The sequence below is a fragment of the Pezoporus wallicus genome, unplaced genomic scaffold, assembly GCF_028554395.1.
Source record: "Pezoporus wallicus isolate ANWC-B61680 ecotype Strahan unplaced genomic scaffold, APGP_CSIRO_Pwel_v1 scaffold_6446, whole genome shotgun sequence".
In the NCBI taxonomy this organism is placed as follows: Eukaryota; Metazoa; Chordata; class Aves; order Psittaciformes; family Psittacidae; genus Pezoporus; species Pezoporus wallicus.
Window position 1 is genome coordinate 10,015,001 of NW_026636264.1, and position 26,601 is coordinate 10,041,601.

At 46.3% G+C, this 26,601-nt stretch overlaps 2 protein-coding genes across 2 annotated transcripts in view; both read right to left on the bottom strand.

Moving 5' to 3' along the window:
• Nucleotides 1–16,186, bottom strand: part of PANX1 (pannexin 1) — a 28,162-nt gene extending 11,976 nt beyond the window's left edge. Inside the window, exons 1-2 of the mRNA XM_057399835.1 lie at nucleotides 15,894–16,186; nucleotides 2,714–2,853 (exon numbers count right to left, since the gene is read on the bottom strand). Coding sequence (XP_057255818.1) covers nucleotides 2,714–2,853; nucleotides 15,894–16,074 — 321 coding nt within the window. The 5' untranslated portion in view covers nucleotides 16,075–16,186. The remainder of the gene's footprint in view (nucleotides 1–2,713; nucleotides 2,854–15,893) is intronic.
• A 3,379-nt stretch (nucleotides 16,187–19,565) lies between these two features.
• HEPHL1 (hephaestin like 1) overlaps nucleotides 19,566–26,601 on the bottom strand; it is a 34,775-nt gene continuing 27,739 nt past the window's right edge. The window contains exons 15-20 of the mRNA XM_057399553.1: nucleotides 24,405–24,511; nucleotides 23,767–23,989; nucleotides 22,829–22,968; nucleotides 22,025–22,184; nucleotides 20,180–20,257; nucleotides 19,566–20,103 (exon numbers count right to left, since the gene is read on the bottom strand). Of these exons, the coding sequence (XP_057255536.1) occupies nucleotides 19,898–20,103; nucleotides 20,180–20,257; nucleotides 22,025–22,184; nucleotides 22,829–22,968; nucleotides 23,767–23,989; nucleotides 24,405–24,511 (914 nt within the window). The 3' untranslated portion in view covers nucleotides 19,566–19,897. The remainder of the gene's footprint in view (nucleotides 20,104–20,179; nucleotides 20,258–22,024; nucleotides 22,185–22,828; nucleotides 22,969–23,766; nucleotides 23,990–24,404; nucleotides 24,512–26,601) is intronic.

Genomic DNA, 26,601 nt, shown 5'->3' on the forward strand with positions numbered 1-26,601 from the left:
TTTTGCTTCCTGCTAAGGATTGTCCAGTGTGAAGTTATTCCAGCATCACTGGACATTTCAGAACTGCTGCTCTCCAAGGAGAGAGGTGCTGGGCACCCTCGAGGAGTGCACTAGAGTCAGGTAAGCCAGAAAGTTGTAGCATGCTCCTCCTCTCCGCTCCAAAACAAGCTTCCAAACTGATAAATTCAATTGCTGGGAGAGATCTCCCAGAGCAGCAGGGACAGCAGGTAAAGGCACCCGAGCTTCAGGGATTGCCCCAAACTGAAGCATACATTTTACTGATGAAGAATACAGTGCAAACTTCTACTCTGAAACAGGAAGGAAATGGGAAGGTTTAAAGTTTTCTGTAATGCAGCCTGGTTTTGTTAATCCTTCAAAGCAACCACATGCCTAGAACAAAAGCAGGGCAAGTTGCTGCAAGTTAGCTTCTTCACCAAAGAGCTCAGGGTCCTACTTTCTCTCTGTACTATACTGAGTACTGTTCTAGGACAAAACTTTTGACAGCACTTCCGACAGCACAGAGAGTGTGCCAGAAGGAAATTGATGCATTTCAATCACACTGGGGCCTACAACCTCATTCCCTCCAGACTGTAATATAACGCCTCTGTAAGTGGATTTTTAAGGAGCCTTCCAGCATGCCGATGCAGTGAGACAGTAAATGAGTCAGAGTATTGGAAAGAACCTGAGATGCTTTGCACTGCTGCCCAGCAAGCAGAAAAAAAGCTTTAGGTGCTGTCTTAATTAAAACTGGGCCTAATTCCTAATTATCCCCCTGTCCTTGTATGTGCATCCCTGCCTTGCGCTGCAGAGCCAAGCCTTCTCTCACCCAAGCTTAGGAAGGTTCCTTTTTCCCACCAACATCACTGTGCTCCCTCAAATGGGCTCTGCCAAAATCTGCACAACAATGAGCTTGTGCATCCCTTACAGGGCAAGGCTGGGGAGACAACCCCAGTCCTGCCTTCCTGCAGGGGTTATCAGCCCCATGGCAGCCTCCCAGCAGTACAGCAGGCTGCTGCTGGCCCTGCAGGCAAACAACAGCCAAACTCCTTCAGATACCACAGTGGGAACCAAACATCAGCGTTAGTAGCTGTAACACTGCTCCTGTGTGGAAGCTGATGAACAGTCAGTAGAAGGATATTAATTAATACTGGCCACTAAACACCATTTGCAGCTCCCAGTGCCCGGCTCAGAGGGATAAGTGGCTAAGCATGGGTTTAGGAGGTTAAGATGTGGCACCCAGCTTCTGACTCAGCTGCTCAGACATGCTTCTTGCAGCCAGTCTGCAGGGTATTTACAAGGAAACATCACACACCATTAAGCTATCATGGAGGAACTGTGGGAAGAAGGGCCCTGCATCAGTTCCTGAGATTTGCTGGTCAGCAAGTTAACACGAGTTGCATAATAAAGTCCGACTGCTTAAGCTATTAGTCATGGCCAGCAAATGAGGAGACTTCAGCTACCAGCAGGTGACTATGGCATAAAAATCAAGATAAGGAGATGGGGTAACAAGAACTCATTCCCTCAAGAGAAAGGGGCAGCAAAGTATCCAGGTTTGCAAGTGGAATTTTCACCCATGCATTGTGACATGTCCCAGCAGCTTCAACTGGCCTCTGTAGAAGCTCTGGCTGAAGCGAGCGCTGGAGGAGGCTAGATACCAACAGACTGGCTTTAACATTCATGAAACACAAGACCACGGGGTCAAGGCTGTGAGTAGGTAGTAGTGAATCATTACTGTTAGTGATTTGAGTCAGGAAATGAATTGGATACAGTCCTGAATAGTCTTTCAGCAGAGCTGACTGGATAATATAAGCTGAGGTACAGCATACACCAGCAAAACCCAGAAATACAGGTGCTGCAGGTCCCAGGCTTCAGACCCCTCTAACTTCTCCTCTGCTCCCAGGTGATAGAAGGAGCAGGTAATAAAAGGGCTGGGGAAGGCAGGCACAACACCCCACATCTGCAGAGCTCCAACAGCATTTCTTACTCTGGCATCAGCACTGCCCAAGCAGGGTGACGCTGCCTCCTACAATGAGTCAGCTCCAGGCACTGGCATGGCACTTACTCAGTTTGTAGCTCCTGCCAAAGGTCATCTTTGAGCTCACTCAAGTATCTTGATATCTATTGCACTTTTTACCCATAAAATAAGCCTCTTACTGTGCATTCAGTATGATGCTGCTTCACCTGGATCAGTGAAAGCAGCCAGACTCATGGTTTGCAAGGGAACAGCCTGAGGAAGAGCACACTGAAGACAGGAGTTAAGCCTGTTGGTACCAGTGATGTATTTCATCTCTCCCAAAAGAGAATGAACAATTCATTCTCTGAATGAACAACAGGCCAAGAATAACACAATAAAAATACAGTATGTTTTTACTACCCCCTTTTCCTAAATAAGCTTTTGATAAAGCATTAGGGCAGTTGTTTCATCCTTTCTCCTGGTTTTAAAACAGCTCATGCTTAAAGCCAGGTGAGGAACTCAGCTCCAGGGCAACAGAGCAACACTCACATTACTCTTGTGTCAGATAACTGGTGACCCTTTATTTAAAGGCAGAAAATACCTCCTCTAGTACTACCCTCTTTGGAAGTAAGGGAAAGAAAACATTCTCTTTAAAAATGAAGTCAAAGCCAAGGACTGTATCAGAGCAGAGGAGGAAGTGAGGCAAAGGCAGGTTTCTAAGCAGGACAACTTTTCCAGGAGAAGGAGATCTGTACATACTTTATGCAGCCACAGAGGGATGTTTTCTAAGTTGTTCTGGGATGGTTGCTTCTGCTGCACAGCTGCCCAGCAGTAGGAGTCCACATAAGCAGCCTGTCGCCAGGAGAAGGAGCTGGGTGCAAAGCAGCTTATCTGAGCACCTGGGAAAACAAAGCAGAAGTCATCACAGCCTCAGAAGGTTAAAATATAACCAAAAAGAAGTCAAATTTAGGAAGAAAAGCTCACACTGGAGATTTTATGGTATGCAAAGCTGTTACCTTCAGTGATGGAATGAAACACAGCAGCTGCACAGGAAGGAGATTCACCAAGTTCCCATGGCACCCAATGGGTTAAACACCCATAGGGACTCTCTGACGTCTCCTAAGGTTTGAGACTGCGTATTGGAAGCACTTGTCTTTTAGATATGTTTTCATAAATTTGGCGGAGAATGTGGCCTCCAAGGCCTGGCTCACTTGCACTTGACTCAGGTGCACCAAAGAGGAGCCAGCAGATATGAAGTGTCACCAGATAGGGCTGGTTTCTCAAGGAAACCACCACATGCCATCATGCCACTGTATTTCCCAAATGCACAACCTGCAGCTTACACATTTACTGAAACAAGACCTCAAGCACCACTCTCAGAGCCTGGCAGCCCCTGCAGTGATGCAAGAGCAAGTCCAGCTCAGGCTGCTGCCACTTTTTCTGTCTCTGAGGCTCAGCACGAGTTTTGAGGGGTTCAAGTCACCCATGTGAAAACAAGGATTCTCTTGTAACCTCTTGTAACTTCTGGCAGAGCAGTAGCGGCCCCAGACACCTCCAAAGGGCACCAGACCCTTCCTCACCAGCACAGTGACATGCTGTGCCCAGGATCAGGCACACCACAACCACCATCATCATCATCAGGTGAAGTTCCCGATGACTGGAAAAAGGGAAATATAACCTCCATTTTCAAGAAGGGGAAAACGGATGACCCAGGGAATTACAGACCAGTCAGTCTCACCTCTGTGCCTGGCAAAATCTTGGAGCAGATTCTCCTGGAAGCTGTGCTAAGGCACATGAAAATCAACAAGGTGCTTGGTGACAGCCAGCATGGCTTCACTAAGGGGAAATCCTGCCTGACCAATTTGGTGGCCTTCTATGATGGGTCTACAGAACTGATGGACAGGGGTAGAACAGTTGATGTCATCTACCTGGACTTGTGCAAAACATTCGACACTGTCCCACAGGACATCCTTGTCTCTGAATTGGAGAGACATCAATTTGATGGATGGACCACTCAGTGGATAAAGAACTGGCTGGATGGCAGCACACAAAGAGTTGTGGTCAATGGCTCAATGTCCGGCTGGAGACCAGTAACGAGTGGTGTCCCTCAGGGATCGGTGTTGGGACCGGTCTTGTTCAACATCTTTGTTGCTGACATGGACAGTGGGATTGAGTGCACCCTCATCAAGTTTGCTGATGACACCAAGCTGTGTGGTTCGGTTGATACCCTGGAGGGAAGGAATGCCATCCAGAGGGACCTTGACATGCTTGTGAGGTGGGATGATGCCAACCTCATGAAGTTTAACCAAGCCAAGTGCAAGGTCCTACACCTGGGTCGGAGCAATCCCAGGCACAGCTACAGGGTGGGCAGAGAAGAGATTCAGAGCAGCCCCGTGGAGAAGGACTTGGGGGTTTTGAACATGGGCCAGCAGTGTGTGCTTGCAGCCCAGAAAGCCAACTGTATCCTGGGCTGCATCAAAAGGAGCGTGACCAGCAGGTCGAAGGAGGTGATCCTGCCCCTCTACTCTGCTCTCCTGAGACCTCACCTGGAGTATTGTGTGCAGTTCTGGTGTCCTCAACATAAAAAGGACATGGAACTGTTGGAACAAGTCCAGAGAAGGGCCACGAGGATGATCAGGGGACTGGAGCACCTCCTGTATGAAGACAGGCTGAGAAAGTTGGGGCTGTTGAGCCTGGAGAAGAGAAGGCTGCGTGGAGACCTCATAGCAGCCTTCCAGTATCTGAAGGGGGCCTATAGGGATGCTGGGGAGGGACTCTTCATTAGGGACTGTAGTGATAGGACAAGGGGTAATGGGTTAAAACTTAAATAGGGGAAGTTTAGGTTGGATATAAGAAGGAAATTCTTTCCTGTTAGGGTGGTGAGGCACTGGAATGGGTTGCCCAAAGAAGTAGTGAATGCTCCATCCCTGGCAGTGTTCAAGGCCAGGTTGGACGAGGCCTTGGGTGATATGATTTAGCGTAAGGTGTCCCTGCCCATGGCAGAGGGATTGGAACTGGATGATCTTAAGGTCCTTTCCAACCCTAACGATTCTATGACTCTATGATTCTATGATTCTATCATCATTATCCCCACTCATTCCCAGAGCCTCTCCAGCTGCTTGGGAGCTTCAGATTAAGATCAGGCCACTAATATGACAGCAAGAGCAGCTAGTAAGGGTGGTGAGGCACTGGAACGGGTTGCCCAGCGAAGTTGTGAATGCTCCATCCCTGGCGGTGTTCAAGGCCAGGTTGGACAGAGCCTTGGGTGGCATGGTTTAGTGTGAGGTGTCCCTGCCCATGGAACTAGATGATCTTAAGGTCCTTTCCATCCCTAACCATTTTATGATTCTATTTAGCCAGCCTCAGCCTTAGGGACAAACTCTGTGTCTTCCCACACTGTATCTCAATGAGGAAGAGTGGTTATTGGATACTGGAGTACCAGTGGCTCCTCCAATAAAGCTGGTAAAACAGGATGAGGGTTCTGATTTTCTTAATGAAGTTTTGACAGTGAAAGCAAAAACACTGCACACATTTCCAGGAGGCTTTCATAAATGTTGAAACAGGATAACCATTTCACCAGCTGATTACACAAACTGGACTGGCTCTTCCATGAACATCCCCCTTCCAAGACAAACCTCAAACACTTCCTCCAACACACCATCAGTATCAAAAGACCAACAGGAGGGAGTATTGCTCCTTTTTTTCCCCTTAATATAGTCATCAAAGTTAGTGCTGGTGGCATTGCTGTGTGCTTTATGGGAATATCATGTAAGATCATCTCATTCATTGGGCTTTTTTTGCTAGTTTGGCTTTTAGAGGGTAAGAACTTCTTAACAGGAGCTGACTGCATTCGCCTTGTAACTTGTACAGCCTCTTTACAATGTAGTATAGTCAAGGAGCATTATGAATAAAAGGCTTTCCTTATGAGTCACTATTAGAATTATTTCTAAGGCTGCAGTATCATAAGGACATGGTCTGACCTGTCACAAGCCTTCCTTATGGAAAACAAGTTACTGTTTATCAGAGCAGGGCTCATGTGATTTAGCCTAGTTGGCATCAGGCAAGCACTTGACCTCTCCCAAAGCTTTGGGAGTTTCTGCTTTCCAGAGGATTTCCATTAGCTGTGGAAGATCAAGAAATGATAATTTCCCCCCCCTGCAGACAAAGGGGGGAAAAAAGAGAAGCAGGGGAGTTGGAACTAGATTATTTTAAGGTTTTTTTCCAACCCAAACCATTCTAGGAGTCTATGATAATTGGAGTGTCTACTCTCCCCTGATAGGGACCATTCATGCCCTGTTCTCACCACTTCAACCTCCTGCTGCTGGTTGTGCCCGGTGTGAAGCAGCAAACAAGTGACCCTTTCAAAGGGAGAGCAATGAGTGTCCAGAAAGATGCTTTATCTTATTCATGTCTGTATCTGCAACAAGAAACACATTCCATGTGTTCATTCTCGTTAGCGGGTGGGAAACCACTGAAAATGACGGAGTGTCTAAATTGGTGAGGAAAAAGGCAGCCAGCCTCCTTCTCCAAAGAGCTGTGTGTACAGTTGCAGACTACAATAGCTACAGGGATGCCAGCGCTCAGCAGAGCAGTGAGCCTCACTCTTCCCATCCCCAGGGTTTCAGCAGGAACACTGGAAACCTTTGGCAACTTGGCTTGGGAGCCAAGCAGATAGAGCTCGACACCACGCAGAAGCTGGGGACACTCTGGTTACCACACTGGCTTTTAATTAAGTTATTGCGGTCCTGGTTCTAAACACTTAGTGTAAATTACAGCTTTGCATTAACAGTGGTAACGTTAAGACAGAGAGTTTGTTTCTAGTGCATAATCTAGGCAGAACACAGAACACTAAATGCCTCCAAAAACGGTCACAATTTCCCATCTTTTTCCTTCCTTCCTTCTCCCCTCCAAAGGAGTAATAGCAATAAATCTATAAAGATGATTTACTTTATGTTGGGCTGTTCTGGAGGAAGTGAAAACTTGCAGTTCGTGTTAGAGAAGAAATCAGGAAAAGGGCCAAACACCATTCACAGACCCACTGTGCACACACATGCTCAGGGCTAGTTTATGAAAGGCATTTAGTAGCCCTCTGCTATCAAAGTAACAGCCTCCTGGTGACATGAAACCATTCCCTGTTCTTCCCTCCCACAAGTAATAGAAGAGCAAAAAGAAAAGCAGCAGACAAGCCCATAACAGCAACAGGGAGATTAAAAGTCCAGGGAAAAGGATGAGGGATAACAAATGACTGCAATTGTTAAGCAGTTGCCACAACAGTCTTCACCCAAGTTACCATTACACTTGGCAACACACTAGTTTTGTAAGCATTCCCTGGTACTAAATTAGCTTTGGAGAGGCTGTGATGGGATTTGATTTATACTTTTGCAAATAAAGGAAGATTTAAAAATGCCACTTCTATGGTGGCCCTGAAGAGAGACCACCCAAAAGAGCTACAGGAACTTAAGGCAGCAAGAGGTGTGCAGCCATGTGTGATGTCACCTTTACAAGTGTGCTGAGATTATCAGATGGAGCTGGTCGTTGATGGCAGGAATTACTTGCAGGCATGCAACAGAGAGCAGAGTACGAGCCTGAGTCACCGCAGCCAGCAGGCAGCAAGGCCAAGCTGTCACCCCACCCAGCCATGGCATGCCTTCATGGGTGATCTTCCAGTAAGAACCATCCATTTCCTCCGTGTCTGCACCAGAAGAACCCTTTTCCTCTGCATCTGGCTCCTCTGCAGCACACTGTGAAAGCCAGCATGGGTTACAGAAGAGGTCCTGGCCCTGGTAAAACCTTTTCATTCCCTTTGCCTAAGTCTTGCAAGCTCATTTGGGCAGGATCTGTCATAAGGTGTCTGATGATGTCCCAGTCCCATCCGCTATCGATGCCCAATGAGCAGGATACAGTCACTTCTGTGATTCCTGATGCCCATGTAGGTGCTTTCCAAAAAGAAACATACCCACAAAAAGAAACTCTTAGAATCCCAAGGGAAATCTCAGATCTGAAGTAGAGTTCCTGTTCAATGCCTGACTGCCTTGCTGGGCTGCAGAGGGCTCAGCATCTTCTGCCTGCATCCTTCGCCCAGCGAGCCGAACCGGTTTCCTCCCCAGTGGCTCAACACCCCCTTCTGATCTAAGCATCTAATTAAGAAACTCCAGCTAACAGAGAGTACTTCCAAGAATTAGTGTTAATCATATGCTGGAATACCTTTCCTGAACCAGGATCAGGTTGTTGTAGTTGATGGCATTAAACCTTCACTAAGTAATGATTTGATTTCTAATACACTGCAATCACTGCGAAAAGATTTGCATAAGCTTGGATGAAAACCTAGCCATTAATTACTGCCACAGTTTCCCACAAGGCAAAATGAACCAGCCATGATAACCAAACACCTGATGTTATCTAGCAAGAATTACATGCTTTAGCAGCCACTAAAGTAAAACCCACAAACAAGAAAATCAAGGGACACATTCACAACGCACAGACTGCCAGGCACCATCCAACACACATCCTCCACCCCAACATCAAAACCATTTCAAAATATGAGAGAAGATGACCAATGCATGCCAAAAAATAAGCAAATGTATGTCCAGGGTACACACAAGCATTAAGAGCAGACCAGAAGGGATGATTTTGTTAGATTTATCGATGCTTCTCACGGACCAAAGGGGCAGGTTGGGTGGAAGAGAACAGACACTATGTTTAAAAAGGAAATATGGAGAAACACAAACAGGTGCACTTGGGAAAAGAACCTGTTCCCTTAGCTTTGCTTTGGCAATGGAGTAGTAGCATAATGTAAAGCTCAGCTGATGGATTGTTTAAGTGGAGGGGGTCAGAGGAGCCAACAAGTATCTTTCCCTCTTCTCCATAAGGCTGCAAGTTATGCCTCAGCTAAGTCTCAAAATCATGTAGTGGGGAAAGAGCTGGGTGTTTATCAAGCATTGCCTTCAGAGCAATAGGTTTTATGATTCATTGCCCTCAGAGATTGGTTTTTTGATTCATGGGAAAAAACTTGAGCATGAAATTTCCACCAGTGAAATTTAAGGAAAACAAACAAAAAATTCCCTTCCTCCAAAGGAGAAACATCTCAAAACAGCGACAATGACCATCCAGTTCCACTGCCAGCACTGGTGGTACCCCAAATCACAGGCAACACCAGAGGGCCATGATGCTTTCCAAATGAATTCAGGCACCAAAGCAGCTTACCATCACTTCCATTGGGAATACATCCTGGCTCTGTAGAAGTTAAACAGAAAAGAGTTTCCTCACCAACAGCTGCACATGTTCACACAAAGACAATTCAGACTTGACATTAAAGTAAATGTTTTTACAAGCTTCTTCTGGCATCCAGGAAGGCCTGTCCCTAATGCTGGTGACTTCTGCTCTTTACCGAGCACTCCTTCTATGCCAAAGAGCAGCACAGTGTGTGCTGCTGTTCTCTGCATCTCTGATGGAAGATGCTTTGGAGTTCAGTTTGTCTGGAAGCCCCAGACTGATGCTACTCACACACTTGTTGACTCAGTCCTGTCATTAATACCCCAGGCTTCAGAGCATCCTGCTGAACCAAATGCAAGGGGTGCAAATGCCAACTATACAGCCTGCTTCAGCAGCACCGGAAGATGTTTTGCAAGCTCTTAGCCACCAGCTGTCACAGTAATAGTCTTTGGCCTAACACTCAACTTCACTTCAGCTCCCAGTTCTTACGGGAATCACAAGATAGGACTATTACCCAAAAGCCTCCCAAACAACTTGTGAACATGAAGGGAGAGGGACACCAGCAGGGAGGGCCAGCAAGGAGGCAGCAGGAGGGGGAAGGAGCATAATGCAAGAGTTAGGACTATTATTTTGTGCATTTTTGTGATTTAGTCTCACAATTGGGTTGCTTTGGGGGTTTTACTTCCTATACATTTGATTCTTGTGACTATTTGAGAAAGCTGATTAACCTGTATATTGACGCAGGCTCAGCTGGACATGCAATAAGGGATGCTGCAGATAGGCGCTGCTGCGCCCATGGCACTCACCAAATCTGTTGGGATGCAGCACCCAGAGTTATCACTAACAACCCTCACCCTGTGTTTTCTGCTGGCCAAAGCACCTTAAACCCCACAAACAGCCAACTGGGGGGATGGGACCGAAATCAAACAAATAATGGGAAAAAAGCTTCCCAGAAACTGGGTGGAAATTGAGTGGGGCAAGCAGGGATTGGCACCACTGAGAAAGCCCAAAGTGGTCGATGGGGACATTAACCCCATGCTGTGTAGAGTACAGGACAAGACTCCACTCTCCCACTTTTGAGTACCCTCCAACATGGTAAGATGCATCAGAGAACATCAGAGGGAAATAAAACTTTTTAGTGCAGCAGATGTTCATTTTGATTCCTGCAGATGCTGTGGGTTGGACCATGGCCAGGTACTTGCTAACCCAGTGTCCTGCCACAGCTGACAAGCCAGCAGCACTACCCAAGCCTTCATGCTGATTATACCCAGGTTTCTTCAGTGTTTTTACACAACACGTGATGGTTTCCTGGGAAGGCTTCCAAGGGGTTTTCTTATATTTTAAAACAAACAGAGATGCTAAACCAAGAGGATTACTCATACCAGCTATGTATGAGCCATGTACAACCAACACCCAAACTGAACATGTAGTAAGAACTGGTGGTGGCCACCACAAGATTCCCTTTTTTTCCCCTGTCTAGCTCTCTCCTTGCTTCCTCATCTCCGTTCCCAGCCATCCCCTCCCACGTGAAGCTGCAGGGAATGTGGCCAGCACAGGCTGCTTATGCAGAAGGTCAAACAACACTGTTTGGTGACAAGCAGCTGCTGGGCTTAAGCACATCTGAGCAATTCCCAATTGCTTTCTTACAGGAAAAGATGCAAACAGAATCATAGAATAGTTAGGGTTGGAAAAGACCTGAAGATCATCTAGTTCCAAACCTCACACTAAACCATGTCACCCAAGGCTGTGTCCAACCTGGCCTTGAACACTGCCAGGGATGGAGCATTCACAATTTCCCTGGGCAACCCATTCCAGTGCCTCACCACCCTCACAGTAAAGAACTTCTTCCTTACATCTAACCTAAACTTCCCCTGTTTAAGTTTGAGCCCATTACCCCTTGTCCTATCACTACAGTCCCTAATCAAGAGTCCCTCCACGGCATCCTTCCAGGCCCCCTTCAGATACTGGAAGGCTGCTATGAGGTCTCCATGCAGCCTTCTCTTCTCCAGGCTGAACAGCCCCAACTTTCTCAGCCAAATATTTGATGCCAAGTGGACAGCTCTCACATCTGCTTTTCTTTTGGCTGCAGCCCAAGCCAGCCGTTAATATTTTTCCCCAAACTAACCTGGAAACAAGCCTCTGCCAAAATTACGCAGCTTGTTTCAATTTCCTCTCTGCTCAACTGAATGTGCCTGCTTAGGGTTGCAGTATCCTGCTACAGGCAGTGCCTTGGTAATAAAGATCTCTGTTTTCAGCTAAGTTGTTGACAGTAAGAAAGCACATCCCACAATATACGCACACAGCTTAAAAACTGGAATCTCGATCCTGGTTCAAAGCTGCTCTTATTAAAACCATTTTTACAAGGGCATGTAGTGACAGGACAAGACATTAGAGATAAGTTCTTTCCTGTGAGGGTGCTGAGGCGCTGGCACAGGGTGCCCAGAGAAGCTGTGGCTGTCCCATCCCTGGCAGTGTTCAAGGCCAGGTTGGACAGGGCTTGGAGCAACCTGCTCTAGCGGAAGGTGTCCCTGCCTGTGGCAAGGGGTTGGAACTGGATGAGCTTTAAGGTCCTTTTGAACCCAAACCATTCTGTGATTATCTGGTTCTATGAAAATCAGAGTCATAGAAAAATTACACAGACAAAATTATATTAATTTGTGGCTCATCCATTACTGAAGGCGCCCTTATCTTTTTTTATTTTTTCCTTTACAAGAGGGATTGGTGGTTTAGCCACATTTCTATGGCTCCTATTACCAGACTAACTGATCATCTGTAGTATATTCACCCTAAGGACTGCCAAATAATATAAGGAAATAATACCATATAAATAGGCATTATCATATAAATTTCTTATATAAATATTATATATTCCTTATAGATATATCTCATATATTCCTTATATATAAATATAAGGAAATAATGCTATATAAAGGCCATAAACGACATAAAGAATAAAAGCATACACAACACAACCCTCACAATACTATTGTTATTCCCATTTTCAAGTTCCCAGAATATGATTATATAAAATTACACATAATTGTATAGAATTGTATAAAACAAGCTCTACCTGTAAAGCGGTAACAGGTGCAGGCTTTCAAGCAACAAAGCTTTCTAGGGCTGACAAAAAACAGCTCAATCGCAGCTAAACACTGCCAGAACCAGCTTAAAATCATCACAGGCCTGCAGTTGACCATAGGTTTCTAAAACATAATCAGGAATAAAGTTAGTTCTCCTCCTGCCCCTGAAGGATACTGAAGCATGGTTCTGTGCACAGTTCTGGTGTCCTCAACATGAGAAAGACATGAAGCCATTGGAGCAAGTCCAGAAGAGGTCATGAGGATGATCAGGGGACTGGAGCACCTCCCATATGAAGACAGGCTGAGAAAGTTGGGGCTGTTCATCCTGGAGAAGAGAAGGCTGCGTGGAGACCTCATAGCAGCCTTCCAGTATCTGAAGGGGAGGGACTCTTCATCAGGGACTGTAGTGACAGGACAAGGGGTAATGGGCTCAAACTTAAACAGGGGAAGTTTAGGTTAGATGTAAGGAAGAAGTTCTTTACTGTGAGGCACTGGAATGGGTTGCCCAAAGAAGTTGTGAATGCTCCATCCCTGGCAGTGTTCAAGGCCAGGCTGGATGGAGTCTTGCACGACATGATTTAGTGTGAGGTTTGGAACTAGATGATCTTCAGGTCCTTTCCAACCCAAACTATTCTGTGATTCTATGGTGCTGGCACCCCAGGACTTTCGGCAGTGCTTGCTGGTTGGGTTTTCCATGCCTCCAGCAAAGAAATCCTCTGTGATACCCAACTGGAATCTCGTTTATTTCCCCAAACTTCTGTCAAAATTAGAAGTTACTTGGTGGTTTCAGAAAACCTCCATGGCTTTTTAAACATTTTAACCATTCTTCACAATAAACAGCAACCACATGTAGGAGGAAAATTGCAGTTGCCTTACACAGCACCACAACAAAACAGGAAATCAAGTGGGAAGGGAAGGTGACAGCTCAAGATGCCAGGAGAATTTTAGGTGGGAAGAATGCAATTATCCCAACAGAAATAGGATCTGAACATTCATTTTTGGAAAGGGTGTTCAATTTTTGCACCTGGAGGCAGAAATACGTCCATGCACTCACCGCTTTCACAACCCCTCGGATTCTGAGTTGCTCTTCTTGACCTAAAATGGACCCTAACATTTTCTCTCAGTTTAACACTCCTGAGCTTTCTCAAAGGGCAATTACATCCAGAAGTATTTGAAACCAATCCTTGCTTTCTATTTTATCACTGGTTGAACACTAGTGATCACATAACCAGGTATATCCAGACCCTGAGAACCTCTCTATCCCCAAAAAAAACCTTAGTGGAAGCAGCTTTGAGATCTCCCATAAGCAGCCAGCCTGCAAGGACTGTGTGTGAAATAGGCGACAGTCGTAATAGCAGCACAGCTGATATAGTATCACTTTCTGTATGGAAACCACGTGGTGCAGTTTCACTCACGCCATGGGCCTGGCATATTTTCTTATTTTCATATTTACCTTTCAAATGGAAGAGCTCAGTTTTAAACCCTCCTAATGGGTTCACAGGGTTATAAGCAAAATAAAGCACGCACAAGATGTAGCACACATTTTAGTTCTTGCTTTATGAATCTACTGAACTTCACAGATTCAAACTGAATTAGTTGGATATGGAAATATATAGAATGCACTGAGGCCCAAATGTTTGACTAGTGAAGATGAGAACTTTACTCATCTGAAAGAAAGGCCCACTTCACCAAACTGCAATTCAACTGCATTTTGGAGTTTTACATGAGGAAGGAAAGTGAAATAAATACTTCCGTAGAGTTCATAAAAGATACCTTGCATACACAGGCACTGTTTTAACCTGAATCCAGCACTTTTAAAGGAGAAGCAGGAGGACGAACTATGGGGCCCATACACAAGCTAGTATAAGGAAATGCAAAAACCTCTTTCATTACTTCAATGCTTTAAGAGGAAGAAATGTGCAGATATCAGTAGCAGATCTAAAACTAAAAGCAGCAGGTTAGATTGCAGAAATAATGCTGTATCTATCCTGTCTCTGACTGACCAGAGGCTACAGTCTGGTCTTGACATTCCCAGCCTGGTTGTCTTTGACTCCTCTGCGTGGCTATTGCAGGCCACTGTGATTTGGGTCATACCCACATCTGTTGTGACAGGTGTGTAGCTAGATGCAAATACAGCAGTTTGGGGCATCTTTATTCTTAAGCAGCCTGGTATCTAATTAATGCTATACATGATGGTTTTGCCCAGATTCACCACTAATTCACGGTCCCGTTCCAGCTTCCACTCTCTTGACATTAGCTTGGCTCAAACTTTCAGATAGTGTATTTCAGATACACAACCCTGAATGCCAATAAACAGGTACATGCAGTAAATGAAACTATTTCTGAAAGGGTGGAAGACCTATGATTCACCCTGTATCAAAATGGTCAGTTCTGCTTATCCACCTTTAAAATCTTCATTCATATAATGTTATTTAAATGCTGACCTGTTCTTATAAACAAATAGATTTTATAAGTGAGCACCCAAAAGAAGACTCCAGGGAGACCTTATTGTGGCCTTTCAGTACTTAAAAGGGTCCTGTGAGAAAAATGGGGAGAGATTTTTAGCAGGGCCTGTTGTGATAGGAGGAGGGGTGTTGGCTTTTAACTGAAAGAGGGGAGATTCAGGCTGTATGTGGGGAAGAAATTCTTTACAATGAGGGTAGTAAAACACTGGAATAGGTTGCCCAGAGCGGTGGTGGATGCATCACCCCTGGAGACATTCAAGGCCAGGCTGGATGTGATTCTGAGCAACCTGATCGAGTTGATCATCTAGACGTCCCTGCTCATTGCAGGGGGATTGGACTAAATGACCTCCGAAGGTCCCTTCCAACCCAAACTATTCCATGATTCTAAGTTACAAGTGCTTGACCTTTGGATTTAAAAGTATCCTCATCACACTCAGGAAAGGGGTGGCTACTTGGCTGCTGCACAAGCACTTCTGTAACTCGGGATAGGGGAAAGATAGGAAAATAATGAGGAAAGTTGTCCCTTCTCCCGCAGAGCACAGCTGGAACAGCAGCAGAAGCACAGCAGAGCAGGTGAAAGCCTCGGAGAGCACTCCCAGTGCCCACCCTGCCCTGGATCCGAGGAGCAGCCTCGGTCCACAGCGGAGCTCCCCGCATTCCAAACACCGAGGTCCGAGACCGCTGCTCCTTGGCACCCGTCCCTGAGAGCTGCCGAATGACGGCGAGATCCCGCAGCACCGCAGCTCAGGGGCAGAGCCACGGCACGGCACTGCTCGGCACGGCTCGGGAGGCCGCTCACAGCCCGGGCTGAGCAGCGCTGGGGAACAAAGGGCGGCAGGGCTCCATCGCCCCCCGCACAGCACCGCCGCGGGAGCCTTACTCGGGAGGGAATCCCAGCGGTAAAGGAATGTGCCAAGGAGGAGGAGGGCATGGGAAGGGCGGGAAAAGCCATCCGGGACGCCCAGGTACCGGGGAGAGGTTGAGGCACCGCTGCCAGGGATGCTCTCCAGGAGGGCTGCTCTGCCCATGGCCCGCTCCCCACGGCCTAAAGCCGCCTTGCACCCTACCCATGAGGGGAAGCGCCCCCCGGCAGCCCCCCACCCACCCTCGGAGAGCTGCTCTGCTCCCCGCCCAACCGGGCCCTTTGTCCGCCGCGGAGGGGCTGTCGGGGAGGCCGGTTACCGATGGAGATCTCCTGGGCGAAGGCGAGGGAGATGAGGAGCAGCGGCAGCCCCACGGCGATGCAGGTGACGATCTTATCCAGCGCCAGCTCCAGCCGCAGCCCTTTGTACCGCGTCTCCGGCGGCTCCTTCAGCAAGAAGTCGGAGAAGACGTACTCGGTGGCGATGTGCGCGATGGCCATGGCGGGCACGGCGCGGGTCGGCTCGGCCCGGTACGGCCATGCACGGCCCGGCACGCTTCGGCTCCGCCCGGCGTGGCTCGGCTTGGCTCGGCTCCGCCCCGCCCGGCGGAGGGGCTGTACCACGGGGCTGGGCCTCAGTGCCTGGACCGGGACGGGATGGAGGAGCCGAGGGGTTTGTGCACCTTGTGTCCCAATGGATGGGGGCTTCTCGCGCTGCGCTTTGTGCCCACCGTATCCTGCCCTCCAGCTGGGCACCGCTGGGAAGAGTCAGGCTCCGTCTGCGCTGCATACCCTCGGCAGGTCCCCCCGAGCAGCCTCTTCTCCAGGCTCCGGCACCCCCAGCGAACCCCTCCTCAGCCAGATGCTCCAAGCCCTCACCCTACCTAGCACCTTGTGCTGCCGCATGTGTCCCCACACAGTGTTCGCTCACCACCGCCACATCTTTAGTTGCTTTTTATGCGGTGCCTTCACCTTTGATAACCCTTAATTCATTTGCCCCCTTTATATTTTTCCAGTTGTTTTCTGAACCTCTGTAGGCTTGGAGCATCCTCATCCGCCTCCCAGCAGCTTTTGGCTTCCCATCCCGGAAAGCGCCACCTCCTGTGCTCTGCTTTGGATCTAGCACTTCCTGGCTCATGCTACCTCTGCCAAAGGGGAGAAATCGTTCCCATCTCCAATCAACTTTCCCTTTATAAAACTACATCCTATCTGCTTTCAATTGTCATTTCTATTTTTCCAAGCCATAATCCAAGGAAATAATTCCTCATATGGAAACTGTTCTGCTGCCCTGATTCCCTTCCTTCTTTCTGTGCTGCTCTTGGGTCTCTCCTGGATGGGGCCAGGGGTTGTGCTCCAGACATTTATATAATGGTACTAAGCTGTTTTCTGGATTGTTCTGTTCTTAATTCCTACTGATTCCTAGTATTCACTTGTCTTTCTGCCCACTAAAAAGCACTGGGGCTAACACTGTCATTAAACTATTTGAAATAAATCCCCATTTCCGAGGTGCTTAGGCAGTTTGATGCAGAGGGTCAGGATTGTTTCTTTCAACAAGTACTACTGTAAATTTAAGTAAGTACCACTAAATTTAATTTTTTTTGACTGATTTTTCATGCTACATTTACTTGTGATTGTCACTCACCTTGGTCACCCATTTTCACACCACTTACAGACAATGGTGAAGAGCAACGGTCCTTGCAGCACCCCATGAGTGCAGCACCAACGTGAAATCTGGCTTTAACCAGGTATTTAACCTCCATGGACCCTTTCCCTCATCCCAGGGTGATGTCATTTCCTTGGGAAGCTTTTACTAAGGACTTTCTCAAATTCCTTATGTGTTGGTTGTTGGAGGGGGACTCTTCATAAGGTACTGTAGCAATAGGACAAAGGATAATGGATTTAAACTTAAACTGGGGAAGATGAGATTAGATGTAAGGAAGAAGTTCTTTACTTTGAGGGTGGTGAGGCACTGGAACAGGTTGTCCAAAGAAGTTGTGAATGCTCCATCCTTGGCAGTGTTCAAGGCCAGGTTGGACAGAGCCTTGGGTAACATGGTCTAGTGGAATGTGCCCTTGCCCATGGCAGGGGGTTGGAACTGGATGATCTTAGGGCGCTCTCCAACCCAAACCATTCTATGATTCTATGAAACGTGAGCAGGCTACATTCATCCAGGTTTCTTACCTATACCTTTAGTCCTTCAAAACTCTCACTGAGGCACAATTCTCTATAAGAAAATTGAAAGTATCAACTCTTCCATGATCTGTTTTGTTCCTTTGACCACTTTCCTGTTCTTTTTTGGGGAATGGGTTCAGACAGCTTGCATTGTGTGGATGTCAGGGCTCCTTATTCCTCTGGAAGGTTTTTAAAGGTTGATCTTGCATTGGTCATCTTCCCTTTGGTGCTAGGACAGTTTCCAACTGCAACCCAAGTTTCCAATCCAGACGTTTCATACTTGAGGGCTTACAGCACTCTGCAGAGAACTGCCTGCCCTGGTGACTTGTTTGGTTTGTTCTTTCGATGCTTTACTCTGTTCCTGCCAGTGCTTCAGCCTCACACAGATGCTGTCCCTCAATGCAGGTGTCATGCATTGCTACACACCTTGCATTGGCACAGCATTGCCACACAGCATTGCCAGGCAAGCAATGGTGAACTCAATGCTTTATGCTTTCCTGATACTTCAGACTCTGTGGCATGCTGTGTCACCTGGGCAAGCAGCAGTGATGTCCCAAGGCTCTGAAGACCTTTGGACTCTTCATTCTTGTTTCACAGCCACCACCCAGCTGAGAACGTGTCAGATGAAGCGAGTTGTGCCAGAAGGCTCATACAAATGATCGTGTTTTTATCATCATTGTACTTACTTTGGCTGTCTGGCTCCTATGGTCAATAGATGCTTATGGTTCTGTTTCTAAGAAGTTAGACGCATTAGCTACTCTAAAAGAAAAGTACCAAATAATTTCCTTTATTAACAGTGTACGTTTTAGTGAAAGGCTTTAATTTTGTATGTCTACAGAGAACAAATGTTCTGCACAGACAGGCAGTGCTTTTGCACAGAACAGGAGACCTCGTTTTTAATGCTTACAAAACAAAAAGGTGAAAGGGTTTAGAGTACCTGTTTTTGTCAGCTGAAAGGGAAGACTTAGAGGAGGAGTCTGGAAGTGTCTATTGCTATGGTGTACTCCTATTTGGGCTCAGTCCTGCAGTTCTACCTCACGTGTGTGCTCTCAAATGACCAAGAATCAAGAAATAACTGAGAAACATCCGTAAAACATTGACATTTTGGTTAATGGGCCATCAATCCAGGACACCATTAAGCTGCAATGAAAGTGGTGGCCAGTAAAGTTTCCTACATTTGAACAATACTTCAAAATACTGAAGTGGAAAAAATAGAATAACCCCCCTCCCCCCAGCAACTTGAACTTCCATTCTGAATCAAATTTGGATAAACAGCTTCACAGACGTGTTTGTTCTGGAGCTCCTCTGCAAGAACTGGAGCAGGCAAGGATGAGCACTATCTAACTAAAAATGAGCTATAAACATTCAAGTATCATGAAACATGGCCTGGGTTTGCCTGTCTTCCTCACAGAGCGCAAAGGTCAGCCTCCTGATGGCTTCATTGCAGGTGGGGAGTGAGGAGCTACTCAATGCAAAGAAGAGGTGCAGAATCAGGACCACAGTGAGCAGCAATTACAAAGTCAACTACTTTTTCAGGGGTTTCTTAGGGCTAGATCTTTAAAGGCATTAACAAATGCTGTTAGAAACAAATAGCAGGGGCACTGCTGAACTGCATCGGTTGTGAAAATATATTGGTAGGTCCCTAAATGCCTTTAAAAATCTGTCCGCAGTGCACAGTTTCCTTCTTTAGAGGGGAAATAAAGGAGAATCGCTTAAATCTCAGTGAATTCATTGAACGAGACTTTGGGAATCCGCTGGCCCTTCTGGATTAACACCATGGCTGCTCTGTCAGAAGCCAGCACACTTAAAACAGTATTTATTCCCTAGTGTGAGCCCCGTGTTTCTGCACAGAGCACATGGATCCTGTGCTGCCCAAGCCTGACTCCCGTGGAAATCCTGTGCAGCTGATGTGGATGCCATGAGTCGTGCTGCTCTGCTTGGTTGCCAAATCTGATCTTGGGCAAAGCTCAACTGAGCTCCAGAGGAGTGGAATGGTGATAGGTGGTACATGAGCCTTGGAGCTGAACCCTCATGTTCACTCTTAAGAGCACTGGTGATGGGGTAGGACTATCAGCATGTGTCTTGCTCAGTGTTATTAGCAGCATGTCATGAAATCCAGTGTGGCTCTGTGAGTGATGCTAAAAGTGGGGATTTACAGGGAATCTGTTAGAAATGCACTTTTGTCATGCAGAGCTGTGTAATGGATCCTGCTTCCTTGGCGGCTGATGAGGCAGAAGACAGTTAATGCTGTTGACAGCAGAATAAGTCCAATGAAGAAAAAGGCTGCAAGGATCAGGCTGGTTTCTCCAGGACTCAAAGTTTTGCCAAAAAAAATGCCCCCTTTGCTGTCATAATCTGCTAAAAGAGAAACATTTGATACGAAACCTACACATGAATCTGAAGAGTCTGAAATGACAGTTAAAGAAATCCTTACCTTCGGCAGTGGTGGTGTTTTTTGCAGTAGTTGCATTGTACGCTCTGGTTGTGAGTTCTGCTGAAGGAGGCTTCCTCTCTGTGCAGGGAGAGGAAGCATTGTTAAGCTGAAAACCTTAACAAATAGTTTGTTCTCATCTGTAAAAGTGGTGCTGGTTTTATATAATTATTTCTCCATTGGTGATCTGTACAGAAATCATGATTTGATCAGCACAGCTATTACTCTGGGCAGCTCTGTGGGCAATGTCCCCCTTCTCTATAGGCATCTCTGCTACTTCACTACCTACTGCAGTGATAGGACAAGGGGTAATGGCTTTAAACTGAAAGAGGGTAAATATAGATTAAAGGAAGTTCTTCCCTGTGAGGGTGCTGAGGCACTGGCACAGGGTGCCCAGGGAGGCTGTGGCTGCCCCATCCTTGGCAGTGTTCAAGGCCAGGTTGGATGAAGTCTGTAGCAAACTGATCTAGTGTGGAGCGTCCCTGCCTGGCAGAGGGGTGGAAGTGGATGAGCTTTAAGGTCCTTTCCAACCCAAACCATTCCATGACTCTGTGTTTCAGTTCTGCATTTGCTTATTCATTTGAAGTTTCCCAGACTGCATGAATATGTGGTATAGAATAACAACCTTATCCAAGGGAGGAATATTTTGGCTATATTTAGCATTACATTTGTTATCCTGCTGCTATAGGGTTACAGGTACAGGTTGTGCCAGCCAACACCGTTGCAGTCCCTGCAGAGCAGTGTAGCAGGCTCAGTGGACTCCCAGGCAGAAGATGCTGGATCCAGATGTTCAGTGAAGTTATGTGTCTCACAAACAAGAAAGGCTCACAAAGCACCTTTGGCTTCACTCAGAAGTGGTGGAAGGGATGAGCACCACTCAAAAATTTGTTAACTTCTCTGAGTCAGAAGATTTCCTATTTTTTGGACAGGATGAAAAATCACATTCTGGAGCATCTTTACCTCAGCTGATCTCTGCCCGTGCAGAAAGGAACTCAACTAGCTCTGGGAGACAGCAGTTATTGCAAGGAAGAACCAGCCCCATGCCAGCCTGCATGCCCTCCCACACGCCATGTGTCAGCAGGGCTGAAAAATAGCTTTGCAGTTGTTTTCTGCACCAACTGTGGATGACTAAGCAGGCTGACATTGCCTTAGAAGGGGTGCTCCACTTAGAAGTGAAGCACCAGCTGTTTGTAAGCAAGTCGTGGAGTGCAGCAAAGATTTTGCCATGTCATTAGTGGTGTTTGTCCTGTCCCTAGATGATGTTAACTGGCCACGGCAGTAATGTGCAGGGTGCAGCAGTGACATTAGCTCTCATCTCTTCCCTGCCTTCTATAAGATCTGCTGCGATACCACCTCCGAGTTGTGGAACAAGTCCAGAGGAGGCCACGAGGATGATCAGGGGACTGGAGCACCTCCCGTATGAAGATAGGCTGAGAAAGTTGGGGCTGTTCAGCCTGGAGAAGAGAAGGCTGCATGGAGACCTCATAGCAGCCTTCCAGTATCTGAAGGGGGCCTATAGGGATGCTGGGGAGGGACTCTTCATTAGGGACTGTAGTGACAGGACAAGGGGTAACGGGTTAAAACTTAAACAGGGGAAGTTTAGATTGGATATAAGGAGGAAGTTTCTTACTGGGAGGGTGCTGAGGCGCTGGAATGGGTTGCCCAGGGAAGCTGTGAATGCTCCATCCCTGGCAGTGTTCAAGACCGGGTTGGACAGAGCCTTGGGTGATATGGTTTAGTGTGAGGTATCCCCGCCCATGGCAGGGGTGTTGGAACTAGATGATCTTCAGGTCCTTTCCAACCCTAACTATTCTATGATTCTATGATTCTATGTTTCTGGTACTGCACCTGATTTATTGATGGTGTAGGTTGTCTCCATGCCAGCGTGGATGTGATCGGCTACATGGCAGTGCAGAAGCCACGTTCCAGGGTTTTCTGCTACAAGATCAATTGTCTGGAAAGTCCCAGGAAAAAGGTCGTATACATCTCCTCTGTGGTCCTTATCTGTCTGTGCAAGGCAAACCCAGCATTGTGAGAGTCGTGCCTCAAATACCTTGCAAAGGCACTGAAATATTCCAGTTAGACTTTCAGCTCCTCAAGGCAAATCAAATGCTTCTTGTTATACATTTCTAGTGAGCCTGATCCAGGGAACCTGAGGTCTGTGGACACCTCTTATTTTTAATTATATTTATTTTTAATTATTATAATTATATTGCTCATATAATTAACAGGAGACCCCTCCTGGGGACTTTGGGTGCTGGTTGAGCCCAGATATGTCTTTGAAAGACAGTGGGTTTTAGATAGACCTGCCAGTGACAAGCTGTCACAACATTAAACTGCACTCTAAGCAGGCATAACTGATTTTCCCCCCTGTATCTTTCCTTATACAGATGGGTGAACACTTATTTCAACCCACCGAACCATGTCTTCTAGCAGTGACATTTATTAATGTTTCATAGCAGTCTTACAGTAACAGAAGCTTTGCAAAGATCTCATTCATTTTGTATTTTCTTCACACGCAAAACTCTCACGGACCTCAGCATCAGCCCAGGGCTCTGCAGCCAAGCTGCAAAACCAGGCTAGAACCTGGACTTCTTTTGCAGAAATTTACCATCATATTCTAAAGGTTTTACTTTGATTGATTTTACCAACCTTGAAGATGAAGGTCTGTGCATGGAAGTGAACGGTATGTATATCCACTTCATCACCCATTCCTATCAAATACCAGTTTGTCCTGTCACCTTTGTTCATTGTTAGACCCAGAAGACTGTTATAGATCTTCCCATTGATGGCTGGAAGAATGACAAAATACGATTGGTTAATAACTGGCCACGGTATGGTGATGATAACCTGCACTTCAGCACCCTTTGCACTTTCTCTCTGGGGCGATGGGTTACCCAGGCAGAGAGGGGACAGGCATGTGTGACCATGGCAGGGAGACAGTCACAGTTCTTGTTCCTGTTTCCAGATCTAACTGCACAACAACAGCTATTTTTCTGTCTTGAAAAGTACTGGGCATGTTTTTTTGTTAGTTGAGGTTAAACTCCTGAACAAACAGGATTTATGCTGATGATCTGCATGGAAAAAGAGGGAAGAGTTGTTGCCTAAAATAGGTACCAACTGTAGATAAAGACAATTTGCTTTGCCAGGGTTGTTCCTGCCCCTGTCCAGTCTGTTCTGCCTGGCTTCTGTGCTGCTTGCTGCTACAGACACAGCTCTAAAACGTCATCCTTATGCTCCTACAGAGCAAGCCTGCAAGGACCACAGCTCCCAAGGAACAAGGGAAGATTGGAAGGGCAGCCTCTTCCTAAGAGTTTAAGATTAAAGTATTGTATGTCTATTATATATCTGTAATATATATTATTTTATATATATAAATATATATATAATATATATTATTATATATAACAAGATTGTCTTGTTAGAGAAATATCTTAGCTGGCCCCATGAAATCTTTTTGTTTCCAAAAAGCTGCAGTTTCTGAAATTGTGACATGGTTGGGCAAGTACAGGCTAAGTCAAGTGTCTTCCTAAAAGGGCTGTGAAAAAGAAACCTAAGTTCTTTGACTGCTGCCCCCGAGTCCTACATACCATGCTTGCTGTTGCCTTCTACAAAGTTCTTAGTGGTATTAAAATCATCAGGATTCTTATGAAGGTATGTTTCAATATTGTCTTTCAAATACCAGGATTCATTTTCATCAAACACCATAAACAGAAGAGTAAATTCACGATCAATGTCTTTCCTTTGACCTCTTTCATCTAGAACTCCTCTTCTGCAAACTACAAGAGGCCCAATCAGACCACTGTATGTGTCCTGAAATAAAGACATGCGTTATAGACACAAATTAACTACAGATTGCATAAAGATGAAATCCTATTTTCATATCGGATGAGAAAAAATAATTTCTTACTCTGATGAGAGATATCTTTCTCTCCATGTCCCTAAATTAATGTACCAAAGCAATGTTTTGCCTTCACCCAACATTCCTTCAACTATTCTTTAAAGAGGGAATCACATTGCATTGGTGTATGCCTGTGGATTTCCATGGATTACATTACCCAGGCATGTGCAACTGCTATCAAAGAGGACAAAGCGTCCAGCCCTGTAAATCATTCTTCTAGCCTGTGGTCCTCGCATAAATGTGAAGTAGGATCCTTTCAGAAACATTATTCAAGGTAGGATGCTTTAACCAAAGGAATGTGATCTTTAATGACCATTTCTTGGTTACCTTCACAAAATTCGCTGTTGAATAATAAACCCAAGTAATGCAGTTTGGATCTGTTTTACCAGGGCCAGATCGTTCTGGGACATTCCATCTGTAGGTGTTTATTTCCCCTGAAACAGAGAGAACAATTTTACCAAGAGCAGCTGGGTATAAGAAGCTTTGAGTAGCATGTAACTGAGACCTGCAACCCGCCTTAGCAAAACATGATCTGAATCAAAACTATCTATGGAAGCATGCAGCAATGAGATATGGATGTGATGCTGCCTTCCGAGAGGTTACTGAGGTTCCAGTGGTGTAAAGGAAGCCAGATAGCCTCAGAAAAGGAGATGTGCAAATGATGCTGTCAACAGTGGCACCCCACAGAGGGAAGTCTGGAGACAGGAGACTTTATCTTTCCCTTTGGGCAAAACATGTAGCAGATCACTGATCTTGGATGCTGGTGCTGAAGGTCATCTGAAGATGTTGGAGCCAAGCTCCAGAAAACGTTTGTTGGACCTTCTCAGCAGAAAAGGGCACAGTAGACAGTAGAAAGGGCACAGTAGACAGTGCTGCAGCAGCATATCAGTTCTGGGCCAGGAGAGCTGAGTACGTGCCAGCCTGCTGACTGGGAGAAACAGAGGGGTCCTTTCCTCTTCCAGCTAAGCCCCTGCTCTCCATCAAATACCAGAGAGCCACTGTCCCTTCCCCAAAGCCATCACCCCTGCCACATCCTCCCTGAGCAGAGGTTCCCTGACCTCTGATTTAAAAACTCCAGAACAACCGATGGGGAAATGATCTATTTGAGTTGTCTACACTGAATGCGAACATGCCTATATTCAGAGGAACTGCCTGGGCTGCATTTCCCTGCTCTGTTTTTTCGCTGGTGCTGCAGGGAAGAAAAGGAGACCAAGATGTGGTCAGCGCTTTGCCCTTTTTAAGTGGTGCAGAAATGTTGAACCAGGCAGTCTCTGGTACTTGTCTTCCAGGGTGAAGAAAGTCTTCCAGGGTGAAAAAAGCCAAGAATAGACGGGTATATGCTACAAGTCAAGGAAAAACAAAGAAATCACAGGACTCTTAGCTATGGTTTTAGCACAGGCACAACCCAACAGCTGCCAACAGCTGTAGGCATCAGGTCAAAGGAGAATTTCCAAGCTTAAATGGTTGTGAAGTGAGTGAGCCTGGTTTTGTGTCACCGAGCCTGTTTTGATGGGTCATGCAATAGTGGGGTTTATTGTACAGCAATAACTACAAAAAAGAAATGGTGACTCTCAATTATTGTGCTCTATGAGGTGAGTCTCATGGAACTGTTGCAATACCATTTAATCTTACAGGACAAGCACCTTCTGTTCATTACAGCATTGGTTTATACACTCGGTGGAGATTAGAAAGGCTTTAAAGAGACAACACTACACTAATAGAACAAAAACCCACTAACAAGAAATCCCCAGTCTCAGAGATGTTCATGCAGTGGAGAGATACACCGGGGAAGAGTTTGCCCTCCACCTGTATCTAACCTGCATGTCACCACCCCTTTTCAGAGGGGATGATGTGGGAAGGTATCCTGCCTATGGTCCTTTACCATTTTCTTGCTTTTCACTTCAGGACATTTGGACACTGCAGATGGAAAGATCTCCACTTTGCTTAAAACCTGAGACACTTCAGGTGGCATCAAAGACCTGTCTTTGAAGTTCAAATGAAGCATAACCCCTGAAAAGACTGATAAACAAGAGGAAAATTGATGTTTTCTCCCTTTTTCCTGCTGGGTAAATAGAGGAATGGATGAGGAGAGGACAAAGCTGTGGCAGCTGAGAGCTGTTTTGGCTGCTATGGATCTGCTCTCCGCATCTCTACCGTGCCACCCACAATCTGTCTAGGTGCTGGAAGTGCTCTTGGGAGTACAAATTAGCAGGACATCAATCTGGCTGATGACTGCTTCAAGATTTAATGGAGCAAGATGGGCTCTGGGAAGCTTGGGGTGAGCAGTCCAGCCTGGCCTAGGGAGACAGGGAGGATTTCTAGATGACGGTGGTGGGTACAGAAGTGTTCAGGAATTGCTTTTGTTTTGTGGGACTTCATTTCTGTGTTAACTGCTGCTTTCAAACTCCTAAGGAAAAGTCTGTCCTTAGATCTTGCTGAAGAGTCCTTTCCTTTGGCTTATTGTCAAACGCGGACACCTTCCCTCAAGCTAACTTATCCCAAGCCTGCTCCCGTGTGGACATAG